Here is a 13118-nt window from a genome sequence, read left to right as displayed (position 1 = left end):
TTTTGCACATCCAAAACCGGTTCATTTCACCAATTTTAATAGGCAAAGGATTTATAGCTAGCTTTTTCACCACTGCTGTTAGATTAAGGAGAAAAGAAAGAATTGTGAATAACGGGCATTCCTTTTAGAAAACTCATAACATTTTTATGTATATGTAGATGATTTAGCTTTTGCCATTGATATTCTGCGATGAATGTAATTTTGTAATGGTTTTTAAAATAATTTTTATTGTGTCTTTTGTAGTATGCTTTTATGGTTTTAATTAACCGAATAAAGTGAATTTGACTGATTGACTGCTGGAATATCATATACACTTCCAGTGCCAGGATACTCTTCTGGATGAGTTGTCTGCTATATAAATGTACAAATACACATAATATATCTGTTCTACCTAAGAACCTCATTCCAGGATACAAAGCCTGGACAGGCAACATTGAATTTTCCTATGCCTACCTATGCAAGTGTAAAAACTTAAACTCAACCTGAAAGCCCTCCATGGACTCCCTGTAGAGGCCAGAATCAAATTTAAACCTCATGCACTATCTAGACCACTCCCTGTGGTAATGGTAACAGAAACTGCCACTTTACTGACTTCAGCCTCAAATTTCAGTTCATCATACCTCCAGCTGATTAGCAAATATGTCTTTTAAGACAATTAAACATAATGGAAAATCCTTGGGAGGTAGAGAAAATAAAATTTAAAACACATTTAACCCTATCCTCAAAGCAACGTCTAACCATAAGCAGTCAGGATACCTCTGCAAACTGAACTATTTAGACTTGCTTACAAGTGAACTTAAAACATGCGCAGGTTTGACTGCCCAAAATTAGAAAGGGTCTCTCACCGATTGTAGGGCCTGTCTGCCTTAAGGTGGTATTCCCCAAACCATTCCCTCTCTTCCTCCATTTTGCTGAACTTATTTTTATTGCCCTTAGGACTCGGTGGACTTTTCCACTGCTAACCAGTGCTAAAGTGCTTGTGCTCACTCTCCTAAAACATGGCTAAAATTGATTATACCCATTTGGCATATTTAATTTATTTTTAGGTCCCTGTAGAGTGGTATACCATACACCCAGCCTCTGTAAATTAAATGATACCAGTGAACCCTTCAGCACTGATTGTGTAACCCAATTAAGTAATACCTTAAAACATGTACCAGGCCTGCCACTGCAGTCTGAATGCAGTTCGAAACTGCCATGTTGACTTGGTATATAAGTCGCCCCTATGGTAGGCCCTAGGTATCCCTTAGGGAAGACTGTTGTGTAATTAAAAGATGCGCACACACGCTTTCATGTTTTACCTGTCCTGGTAGTGAAATACCCCTAAATTTGCTTTTCATTATTGTGAGGCCTGCCCGTACCAGAGAATTGCATTAGAAATTCCATACTATTTTTAATTAGCTGTAATTTCCAAATGGGAGCACATAGCTACATCATTTTGGTGTGTTTGGAATTTAAATAAAACACCCTATTTAATGGAAAAGTCGATTTTTTTTACTACAATTTTGAAAATTGCACTTTTAGTAATTTGACATTTTTCTGCCCTTAGCCCTTTTGTGCCTGCATCCTGTCTTGGGTCACATTACTGGGTGTAACTGACAGTTAGACTTTGTGACTTCCTTCCAGACAGTCACATGATAGATAGATTAGGTGACCCTCAATGGGGCATCAACCGGCAGGTTCTACGTTCACACAAAGGACCTTTCATCTCCCCATTGTCACTGCAACCAGTTTGGAACCAGGCAGGGCAGTCAGGAAGTTCCATATAATTAAGGGATATGAAAATATGAAAGTCCTGACTCTCAATTTCATTTACAAATCTTGTGACCATCACTGTGTGCAAATCACTTTGTGGTATTTATGAAAAGAAATAGAGGACAGTTCTACACGTCTTTACAGCAGCAGGAATCTGTCCTTGCTGTTCCAAAGGATCATGGGTGCACTGATGAAGCTGAGCAACAGTCTCACCTACCTTGATTTTAGCATCTGTGTGCAGAGTTTTACCCACTTAACCTCTCCTAAAGTGCTTGACTCTGCTGGCCCAGATAGTTAAAGTTCTATAATATAATATATAGGTCCTTAATATAGTTTATAAAAATAACAGCACTTAAATATATGAAAGTCCTTATTCCACCAGCTTCCAATATTTCACCAGCTAAAACACAGTGAAATCTATAGGTAGGAATGGACAGAAAATGAATTACCACAGTACTTAGATATGTAACTCCAACTCACAAAGAGGTCATTTACCATTTCTTAGGGTTTTCATAAAATGCAATTTGAAATAATGAAGGTTCCTTGAGCCAGCTCCCCCCTCGTTGTCTCACACAGCAGGTCTCCCACTTCTGCCATTTCCTGACTTGCTCCACTGCCTTTTGCCTTGCTACTTCTTTTCTTGCCTTAGTTAACCCTTATTGCATTTGCCTTATTGTGCTCAACTTCTTAGTCTTTGACATGTCTGCCTTGCTTATTTGCCTTGGTGCTTTTTGTTCTGCTTGCCTCATTGAATTTGCCAAACAAAGTAAAAAAGTGGTGATTATTATGCACCGATCAACTTAACTTCAATAAAATATTTCAATCCTTATTGTACCATGAGTAAATCAAGTAAAACATTTAATGCACACTATTTAATGTTGCCATCATCCAATATATCCCATAGGCCTCTAAAGTCCATGAGTACATTTCCATAGAACAGACATCTAAACAAATATTCACTATCTACATGGTTCACCAATGATTCCTTATTCTCTTGTCCGTGGCATCAAAGCCAACTCTAACCCCAGCAAAGAACTCTTCAAAATAGTTAGAGAATTCCCCAATCCCTCAGCCACCAAAAATGTCATCACCCATTCCCAAGAACGTTGCAACAGCCAGGTGTACTTGTACCATGACAAGATCTCCACCATCTACAGAAACTTTGAACCCCAGGACACCCCTCCAACATTGTTAGCCACCTCACTAATAAAAGCAATCCCCAACCACCAACCCACCAGATTGAACCAGCTCACCACACAGACCCCCACAGCCATCTTGGACTCTGTTCACTCAGGTGCCCTCACGGACCCCTGTCCACACTAACCCTGGTCAATGAACCTCGCTCCTCTGCCAGAGTTTACGGAGATTTGTCAACTACGCATTCCATTATAAACACGGAATTCAGGCAAAAACTCTGTTCCTCCATGTAGCGGAGTCAGCTACTATACTGCACCCACAAATGCTTTGATAAAGCAATTTTACATGCTAAAAAGCATATAACCAATTCACAAAAGTGAAATTTGAAAATGAATAATATGAGGCAATGAGAGAGGTGATGGTTTAGGGGACCCCCCTAACCTAGGGAGAGGACCAAGCTGATGCCTTGAACACAAAGCTGCAGTTCAACTAGTCTTTTCTAGGTGTCCCTCAATTGACTCACAAGGGACACCTAGTAATGACTAGTGGAACTGCAGCTTCATGAAAGGGTTTCAATGCTTTTGCATTTGACTCGTGAGGGACACCTAGTGACGACTAGTGGAACTGCAGCTTGATGTAATAATTTCAATGCTTTTGCATTTGACTCGTGGGGGACACTGGATCATCGCAGTCTCATCCACCTGCTTCTTCACTCTTCGCATGCTCCACAAGATCTTCAAATGGCTTCCCATCAACACCAGATGAACCATCACTCAAGCTCTAGTCATCAGCTGGCTGGACTAAGGCAACACACTCTACATAGGAATTACCTACCACTCACCTTCTGAAGATACTACAGACCATACAGAACTCAGCAGCCAGTCTCATCTTCGATCTCCCCAAACAGACCCACATCGTCCCACTTCAAAAAACTCCACTGGCTCCTCATTCAGAAGAGATGTCAATTCAAGTTGCTGATCCACGCCTACAAATCCCTTCACAATCAAGGACCAGCATGCTTCAACCACTGCATGAACTTCTACCTACCCTCCAGACATCGGCACTCCATCTCCCTCGCACCCCCCGCATATGCTGAAGCATCTACCTCGCTGCTAAGTCCTGGAATGACCTCCCACTTCACCTCCGAACCTCATCCTCTCTTATTGAATTCAGAAAAGGGCTCAAGACCTGGCTTTTCAACTGAACCTACCTGAAGCAGCAAGGTTCGCAGCCCCTGCATACCCCGCGTTTGATTAGCCATTCTTTATAAATCCTGATTGATTAAGTGTCTCACATCCTTGAATTATCAGTATTCCTCTGTCTTTCTGAATACAAGTGCATGGCTTTCACAGTAGCATGACCATAATCTTAATATTATGCAACTATAGAATTTGGAGATCACAAGCACAAAGACCAAAAAATGAAGTGTTCACATAGCACGCAGTACTGTGCCTTATGCGAAAAACCCAGGCTTGTCCAACGTGTTGCCTGGAATCGTAAGCAATATGGTTGATCATGATATAGTTCACACTCGTTTTATGAATCTTGATAATAAAGTCATCAATGTGCATTCTAATTCCCTAAGCCCAATAAGAAGCCAATCATTGTGCCTCTTGTTGCTATCGTGGCTTGACTTGGCTATTTCAAACTATTTCTAGCAAAAAATTAGTTTTCTTACTTGCCAGGGCTGGAAGTCCAATACACTGGCACAAGCTCCATGATAGAAGGGTCCTCCCGGTGTTTGGCATGCATTGAGATCATGTAAAGCTATTGAGATGGCGTAAACTGCCCAATACACATTGTATGTGAATCTTGGGCGGGTGACATCATTGTAGATGCCACTGATGCTATCAATCCTCTCTGCCCCTGTGCATGACTTTGTTTTGTTATCCCACAAACCCGTCATTACTTCTGGATCTTTCCACCTGCAACCAAAAGCTGTTGCCCAGAATGTTTTAAAATAGTTATCGTCAGGAAAATCTGAAGGACGGGCATTGTTTACATATTCTTTGAAACCTGGCATCTCTCCACTGTAAATCGTGAGTCCTATTGTGCCAGATAGGATTTTAAAATACTTGTCTGCAGATAAGAGTGCTGATGTTGACCAGGCTTCACTGGCAATGAATGTCTTTCCAGTTATATTCTGTCTCACTATTTCATCAAACAGAGGAACCAAATGGGAATCAAGGCCAAATACGACCACAGCGTTAGCTGCTGATTTTTGTATTATCTGGACAATATGAGGTACATTCCTATCTGCTTGGGTGAGGATGATGTTCTCAGAGAAGGCCACACAAACTCCAGCTTCGTGAAGTTCTCTCTGTAATATTTCAGCTCCAAGATGGCCGTAGTCATTGTCTTCTGTAATAATACCGACCCAGGTCCAATCAAAGTAAATTACCAACTGAGCCAGTCCGCGGGACTGGAAGAAATCACTTGGGATGGTCCGGAAGAAGGAAGGAAACTGGTTCCGGTCACTTAGGACTGGACTAGTTGCAAAATAGCTGATCTGTGAAAACAGAAATGTAGACACTTTTACCAAGATGCTAAGTAGAGGGAGTTCTAGTTTTTTAAGCAGAATTTGTGCTTGGAAACACTTCCATGAAATAAAGGAAACTCATTACACTATGCCACTTCTCAGATGTATTGGGAGAGGAGGTCAATTCAACAGAAGACTAAAACCTCGCCAGAAGACTGAGGGGTCTATTATGATGTCGGGTGGATCCCCACAACCCGCACGACGGTGGCGATCCGCCTGACATCATCCCCCGCCCACCTCCCATTTCCCCCCACCATATTATGATGGTCGGGGGTACCAAAGTGGACGGGAAGACCAGCTGCTGCTTTTCTGCCCGGTCGACGAGTCGACAAGTCGACCGGGCGGAAAAGGGTTGTTTATGGTGGCGGTGTCTGCTAGACACCGCCATCCATATTACAATTGCAGCGGGAAGCAGCCTTTCCATGGCGGCATTGCCGCCACGGAAAGGCATGCGGATTCCTCAGTTGGGGGCCATTGCGGGCCCCCGGGATGTTGGAGGGTGGGGGGCACATGGGGGTTACCTATGGTAGCCCCTGCATTTACATGGACGATGTGGCAGGCACCGCGCAGTAGTGCATGCAAATGCACAAATAACTTTTTGGATTGCGGCGGGTGCTGCTGACAGCACTGCCAGCCACAATGCAAAAAATGCGGAATGCGCCCGCCAGTGTGGTGGGCACATCCTAATTGCACATGCGGGACCGCTGCACACATAGCGGGCGGTCCCATTTCCCAGGGCGATGGCGGATGGACAAAGTCCGCCCGCCATCGTAATAGACCACAATGTTTTGTTTTCTTCTTATCAAATACACACCAGGGGTTCATTCAATTAATTTTACTGTAAAATATATGGACATAAGTTAGCATTATGGAAGGATGGAGAAGAAAAACATAAACATGGTCTAGACTTGAAAAGCTTACTAAATAGGGAAATTAAGAGGACATGCTTGTTTCTGTCAGCAGAACAAGCATTATAATGCACTTGGCTTGGATGGACTGGCGGGGTAAGGATTAAACAGTTTCTTGGGTTCAATGAGAATAAAATCATGGTTGTTTATCATTCTGTCGGTTTGTATTCACCAGGATTAACCAGATTTCTAAGTGAGTTGATCGAGAAGAGCATTCTTGGTAAAATTCACTCATAGTTATGCATGCTGCTAGCAAAGATAAAACCTAGAACTGAAAAGCAATGGATTGTCTGCCAGAACCTTTCTGTGTACCACAAACACCTTGTAATGTGCTTGTGTTTTTGTGCAATTTAAGTAATTGAAACTAACATAGAAATAAAGGTAATACATGCCCACTTGGTCTGCATGGTAATGCCCTTTTCAAACTGTTTTTTCTAACTGTATTTACCTATGAATATAACTGACACTAGCGTGATGCAAAAGTTGCGCTATAATTGTTTGCCCCATTGCAATATGATATACATGTGTGCCACTTAATTTTAGGGGACCACAAAGGAGATTGGATATTGTTCACAAGTGAGTATTTGGAATTATATGAATTTGCATCTTTGAGGAGTTATAATTTTGATTATTACATCCTAATTTAACAACATATATTAAAGTATTAGGCATGCATAAAATGTTAAGATTAGAAACAATAGTTACAATTTTCATCTATTGATCCTATGAAGCTTATATTTGTTGTAACACAGTAAGATGGCTGCCACAGATTTAGGTTAGATCACAAGCCTGTTAGACCTTCCTTTATTTCTATGTGAGTTTCTATGACTTAACTTGTATGAAAACATGAGTACATTACCCATGAGTAAAGCATGTGGGGTACACCAAAATGTGTAGGGGTTGTCTAGGGTGTAATCTGCCTATAAGCATGTTTATGACTACAATAAATCCATGTTGATTACTGAACCCATCACGAGTGCACGTCATTTTCAAAGACTCGACTGAGTCTAGAAGTGGTGATTCGAATTAGGAGGCAGAGGAATACTGATAAATGAATACTGATAAATGTCTGTATCAGTCTGTCAGTTGGTGTGTAAGCAGTTGCATGGGTTGGTGAGTAGCTAAATGAGTGTCCATATGGGTTATTGATTGGTTGTCTGAATATTTGTATGGGTGCCAGAGTGTCTATGTGGGTGGGTGGAGTGTGACTCCGTGCATGGATATATAAGTGGGTGATTCAGTGGGTGTATGGGTTGAAAAGTGCATCTTTGAAGAGCGGTATGGATGGGTGAGTGTGTATATGGTTGTGTTTGTGAGTGAATGGATGTCTCAGTGGTACATGTGTGAGTAACTACATATCTGAAAAGCAGTATATGTGAGTGATGGAGTATATAAATGAACTATATGTGAGAGTGAGTGATTGTGAGAGTGGCTGTATGGATGAGTGTGTGGTTTTATCAGTGATTGTATAAGAGAGTAAATATGTGTTTGTGCCTGTAAGTGATCTTGTTTTTGAATAACTGTATAGGTGAGTGAATGGAAGTGTGATCGATCTTTTGCATGACTGAATAGGTGTGTTAGTAACCGCTATGGATGTGTGAGGTGTGTGAGTGTCTGTATAGGTGTATGAGAACATGTGATAGTGCTGTATTAATGAGTGACTGCATGTATGAGTGACTGTATGGGTGAATGAGTAGATGTGTGTGAAGACCTAGGAGTCAGTGAGTGGGTATGTAGTAACTGGCATTGGTGTGTCTATGGTTTCGAAAATGTTAATCTGTATTGTAGAGTAGTTGTATGAAAGGTTATATTAGGGTGTGAGGAGGTGCTTCAGATTATCACATGGATGATGTCATCAGTGATGTCATTTGAGATGTCATCAGTGATGTCACTGACCATGCCATGAATGATGTCAAATGTGATGTCATCAGCAGTGCATTACACGGGTGCTCAGCTAACTATAACAGGTGAATTTCTAAGGTTTTGTACTAGTGAAATGTCCAACTAACTATAACATCCCTGAAACCTATGTTTTTTTTAGTGAATTTCAAAGGTTTTTTAAATGATAATTTCTAACTATAACGTCCCTGAAACCTATGATTTTTTCAGCAAAATTCCAATGTTTTTTAAATGCTAATTTCTAATTATAACTTCCCTGAAACCTACGTTTTTTTCAGTGAATTTCAAAGGTTTTTTAAATGCTAATTTCTAACTATAACGTCCCTGAAACCTATGTTTTTTCTGTGAATTTCTAAGGTTTTTTAAATGCTAATTTCTATCAAGAAGGTCCCTGAAACCTGTGATTTTTTTCAGTGAATTTCTAAGGTTTTTTAAATGCTAATTTCTAACTATAACATCCCTGAAACCTGTGTTTTTGTAGTGAATTTCTAAGGTTTTTTAAATGCTAATTTCTAACTACACCTAGATAGTTAAGACGTGTGCAGAAAGAGAAAGAACGGCACAGAAAGAAGCATGAGAAGTTCAGAAAGAAGCAAGAGAAGTACAGAAAAAAGCAAGAAAAGTACAGAAAAAAGCAAGAGAGGTGCAAAAAGAAGAGAGTGAGGTGCAGCAAGAGGAAGAAAGGTGCAGACAGAGGCAAGTGAGGTGCAGAAAGAGGCAAGAGAAGTGCAGAAAAAAGCAAGAGAAGAGCAGAAACAAGCAAGAGAGGTGCAGAAACAAGCAAGAGAGGTGCAGAAAGAAGAGAATGAGGTGCAGAAAGAGGTAAGAGAGGTGCAGAAAGAGGCAAGAGTGGAGTAGAAATCCAAGAGAGGTGCAGATAGAGGCAAGAGAGTTGAACAAAAAGGTAAGAGAGGTACAAAAAGAGACAAGACTGGTCCAAAAAGAGGCAAGAGATGTACAGAAAGAGGCAAGAGAGGTGCAGAAAGAGGAAACAGAGGTGCAGGAAGAGGCCAGAGGGGTTCAGAAAGAAGAGAGTGAGCTGCAGAAAGAGCAAAGAGAGGTGTAGAAAGAGGCAAGATAGGTGCAGAAAGAAGAGAGTGAGCTGCAGAAAGAGGCAAGAGAGATGAAGAAAGAGGCACAATAGGTGCAGAAAGAAACAAGAGAGGTACAGAAAGAGGTAAGAGGTGTAGAAAGAGTCAAGAGAGGTACAGAAAGAGGAAGAAATGTACAGAAAGAAGCAAGTGAGCTACAGAAAGAGGCAAGAGAAGGAGCAAAAAGAGTCAAGAGAGGTCCATCAAGAGGCAAGAGAGGTGCAGAAAGAGGAAGACATTTTCAGAAAGAGACAAGAGAGGTACAGAAAGAAGCAGGAGAGGTACACAAAGAGGCAAGAGAGGTACAAAAAGAAGAGAGTGAGCTGCAGAAAGAGGGAAGCGAGGTGCAGAAACAGGCAAGAAAGGTGCAGAAAGAAGAGAGTGAGCTGCAGAAAGAGGAAAGCGAGGTGCAGAAAGAGGCAAGAGAGGTGCAGACATAGGTAAGAGAGGTGCATTAAGAGGCAACAGAGGTGCAGAAAGAGGCAAGAGAGGCACAGATAGATGCAAGTGAGGTGTAGAAAGAGGCAAGAGTGGTACAGAAAGAGGCAAGAGATGTGCAAAACAGGCAAGAGAGGTACAAAAAGAGGCAAGAGAGGTGCAAAAGAGGCAATAGAGGTTATGAATAGAAGAGAGTGAGCTGCAGAATGAGGGAAGAGAGGTGCAGAAAGAAGTAAGAGAGGTGCAGAAGAAGAGTGCGAGCTGCAGAAAGAGGCAAGAGAGGTGCATAAAGACGCAAGAGACGTGCAAAAAGAGAGAAGAGAGGTGCAGAAAGAGGAAGAAAGGTGCAGAAAGAAGCAAGAGAAGTGCAGAAAGAAGCATGAGAGGTGCATAAAGAAGCAAGAAAGGCGCAGAAAGAAGAGAGTGAGGTGCAGAAAGAGGCAATAGCAAGAGAAATGCAAAAAAAGGAAGAAAGGCGCATAAAGAAGCAAGAGAGGCACAGAAAGAAGCAAGAGAGGTGCAAAAAGAAAAGAGTGAGGTGCAGGAAGAGGCAAGAGAGGTGCATAAATAGGCTAGAGAAGTGCAGGAAGAGGCACAAAAAGTGCAGAAAGAGGCAAGAGTTGAGTAGAAAGGCAAGCAAGGTGCAGACGAAGGCAAGGGAGGTGCAGAAAGAGGCAAGCAAGGTGCAAAAAGAGGAAAGAGAGGTACAGAAAGAAGAAAGGTGCAGAAAGAGGCAAGAGAGGTGCAGAAAGAGACAACAGAGGTATAGAAAGAGGAAAGAGTGGGTCAGAAAGAGGCAAGAGAGGTACAGAAAGAGGCAAGAGAGGTGCAGAAAGAGGCAAGAGAGTTACAGAAAGAAGAGAGTGAGCTGCAGAAAGAGACAAGAGAGGGGCAGAAAGATGCAAGAGAGGTGCAGAAAGAAGCAAGAGAGGTGCAGGAAGAGGTAAGAGGTGTAGAAAGAGGCAAGCGTGGTACAGAAAGAGGCAAGAAAAGAGCAGAAAGAGGCAAGAGAGGTGCAGAAAGAGGAAACAGAGGTGCAAAAAGAAGAAGAAAGGTGCAGAAAGAGGCAAGCGAAGTACAGAAATAGGCAAGAGATGTACAGAAAGAAGAGAGTGAGCTGCAGCAAGAGGCCAGAGAGGTGCAAAAAGAGGCATGAGAAGTACAGAATGAGGCAAGCGTGATACAGAAAGAAGAGAGTGAGCTTCAGAAAAGAGGCAAGAGAAATGCAGAAAGATGAGAATGAGCTGCAGAAATAAGCAAGAGAAGTGGAGACATAGGTAAGAGAGGTGCATTAAGAGGCAACAGAGGTGCAGAAAGAGGTAAGAGGTGTAGAAAGAGGCAAGCGTGGTACAGAAAGCGGCAAGAGAAGTGCAGAAAGAGGCAAGAGAGGTGCAGAAATGGGCAAGAGAGGTGCAGAAAGAGGCAAGAGAGGTGCAGAAAGAGGCAAGCAATTTGCAGAAAGAAACAAGAGAGGTACAGAAAGAGGAAGAAAGGTGGAGAAAGAGGTAGATGAGGTGCATAAACATGAAGAAAGGTATAGAAAGAAGCAAGAGAAGTGCAGAAAGAGGCAAGAGAGGTGCAAGCGAGGTACATGAAGAGGCAAGGGAAGAGCATAAGGAGGCAAGAGAGGTGCAGAAAGAGGCAAGAGAGGTACAGAAACATGAAGAAAGGTGCAGAAAGAAGCAAGAGAAGTGCAGAAAGAGGCAAGAGAGGTGCAGAAAGAGGCAGTAGAGGTGCAGAAAGAGGCAAGAGAAATGCAGAAAGATGAGAGTGAGCTGCAGAAAGAGGGAAGAGACATGCAGAAAGAGGCAAGCAAGGTGCAGAAAGAAACAAGAGATGTTATGTTATGTTATTTAAATTTATTGAGCGCACAGATACTCGGGAGTGTCCCGGCACTAGCAACAGAAAAAGGCAACAATCCCACAAAATTCATCAGAACAGCAGGGTCTTCAAGGATTTCCTGAACAGGAGAGGATCACGAATGGCCCTCAAAGAGAGGGGAAGGGCGTTCCAGGCAAGGCAGGCTCTACGGGCGAAGGAGTTGCCCCCCCAAGCGGGCCCGCTCAAATTTGGGGGTCTGCATAAGCAGCAATGAGGAAGACCTCAGCTGTCTCCTAGGGATGTAAAAGGAGAATCTGACCTGAAGATATTTGGGGCCAAGACCATAAAGGGCTTTTTGAACAATTGCCATCATTTTAAATTTAAGACGAGACTGAACAGGGAGCCAGTGAAGAGCCCGCAGTTGGTCCCGGGCACTTTGCCGGGAGGACAGTCCGCCCAGAAGTCTAGCTGCTGAATTCTGGACCACCTGTAATTTAGATACAAGGTAACCAGGGCTCCCTACCAAGAGGGCATTGGCATAGTCTAAACGGGATAAGAGCAAAGCGCGCACCACCGTTTCTCTAGCCCTGACCGGGAGCATGGGAAGAAACTTCCTAAGACTCCGCAAAAGCCCAAAGCGATGTACAGGAAGAGGAAGAAAGGTGCAGAAAGAGGCAGATGAGGTACATAAACATGAAGAAAGGTGCAGAAAGAAGCAAAAGAAGTGTAAAAAGAGGCAAGAGAGGTACAAAAAGAGGCAAGAGAAATGGAGAAAGATGAAAGTGAGCTGCAGAAAGAGGGAAGACAGAAGCAGAAAGAGGCAAGCAAGGTGCATAAAGAAACAAGAGAGGTACAGGAAGAGGAAGAAATTTTCAGAGAGGCAGATGAGGTGCATAAACATGAAGAAAGGTACAGAAAGAAGCAAGAGAAGTGCAGGAAGAGGCAAGAGAGGTACAGAAAGAGGTACCTGGTATGGAAGGAGGGAAGAGTGGTACAGAAAGAAGAAGAACGTTGCAGAAAGAGGCAAGAGAGGTACAAAAAGAGGCAAGAGAAGTGCAGAAAGAAGAGAGTGAGCTGCAGAAAGAGGCAAGAGAAGTTCAGAAAGAGGCAAGAAAGGTACATAAAGAGGCAAGAGAGTTCCTGATAGAAGAGAGTGGGCTGCAGAAAGAGGGAAGAGAGGTGCAGAAAGAGGCAAGAACGGTGCAGAAAGAAGAGAATGAGCTGTAGAAGAGGAAATAGAGTTTCATAAACAGGCAAGAGACATGCAGAAAGAGGCAAGTGAGGTGCAGAAAGAGGAACGAGGTTAGAAAGAGGCAAGAGAGGTACAGAAAGAGGAAGAAAGGTACAGAAAGGCAAGTGAGGTGCAGAAAGAGGCAAGAGAAGGGCAAAAGGAGGCAAGAGAGATACATAAAAATGCAAGAGAGGTACAGAAAGAAGAGAGTGACCTGCAGAAAGAAGGAAGAGAGGTGCTGAAAGAGGCAAGAGACGTGCAGAAAGAGGCAAGAGAGGTGCAGGAAGAAGAGAGTGAGC

At 42.7% G+C, this 13118-nt stretch overlaps 1 protein-coding gene across 1 annotated transcript in view; it reads right to left on the bottom strand.

Moving 5' to 3' along the window:
* Positions 1-13118, bottom strand: part of LOC146782729 (extracellular calcium-sensing receptor-like) — a 178234-nt gene that overhangs the window by 51432 nt on the left and 113684 nt on the right. The window contains exon 3 of the mRNA XM_085637212.1: positions 4571-5401. Coding sequence (XP_085493338.1) covers positions 4571-5401 — 831 coding nt within the window. The remainder of the gene's footprint in view (positions 1-4570; positions 5402-13118) is intronic.

Source organism: Triturus cristatus, chromosome 12 (assembly GCF_964204655.1).
Source record: "Triturus cristatus chromosome 12, aTriCri1.1, whole genome shotgun sequence".
Classification (NCBI taxonomy): Eukaryota; Metazoa; Chordata; class Amphibia; order Caudata; family Salamandridae; genus Triturus; species Triturus cristatus.
This window is presented reverse-complemented; position numbering and strand designations above follow the sequence as displayed.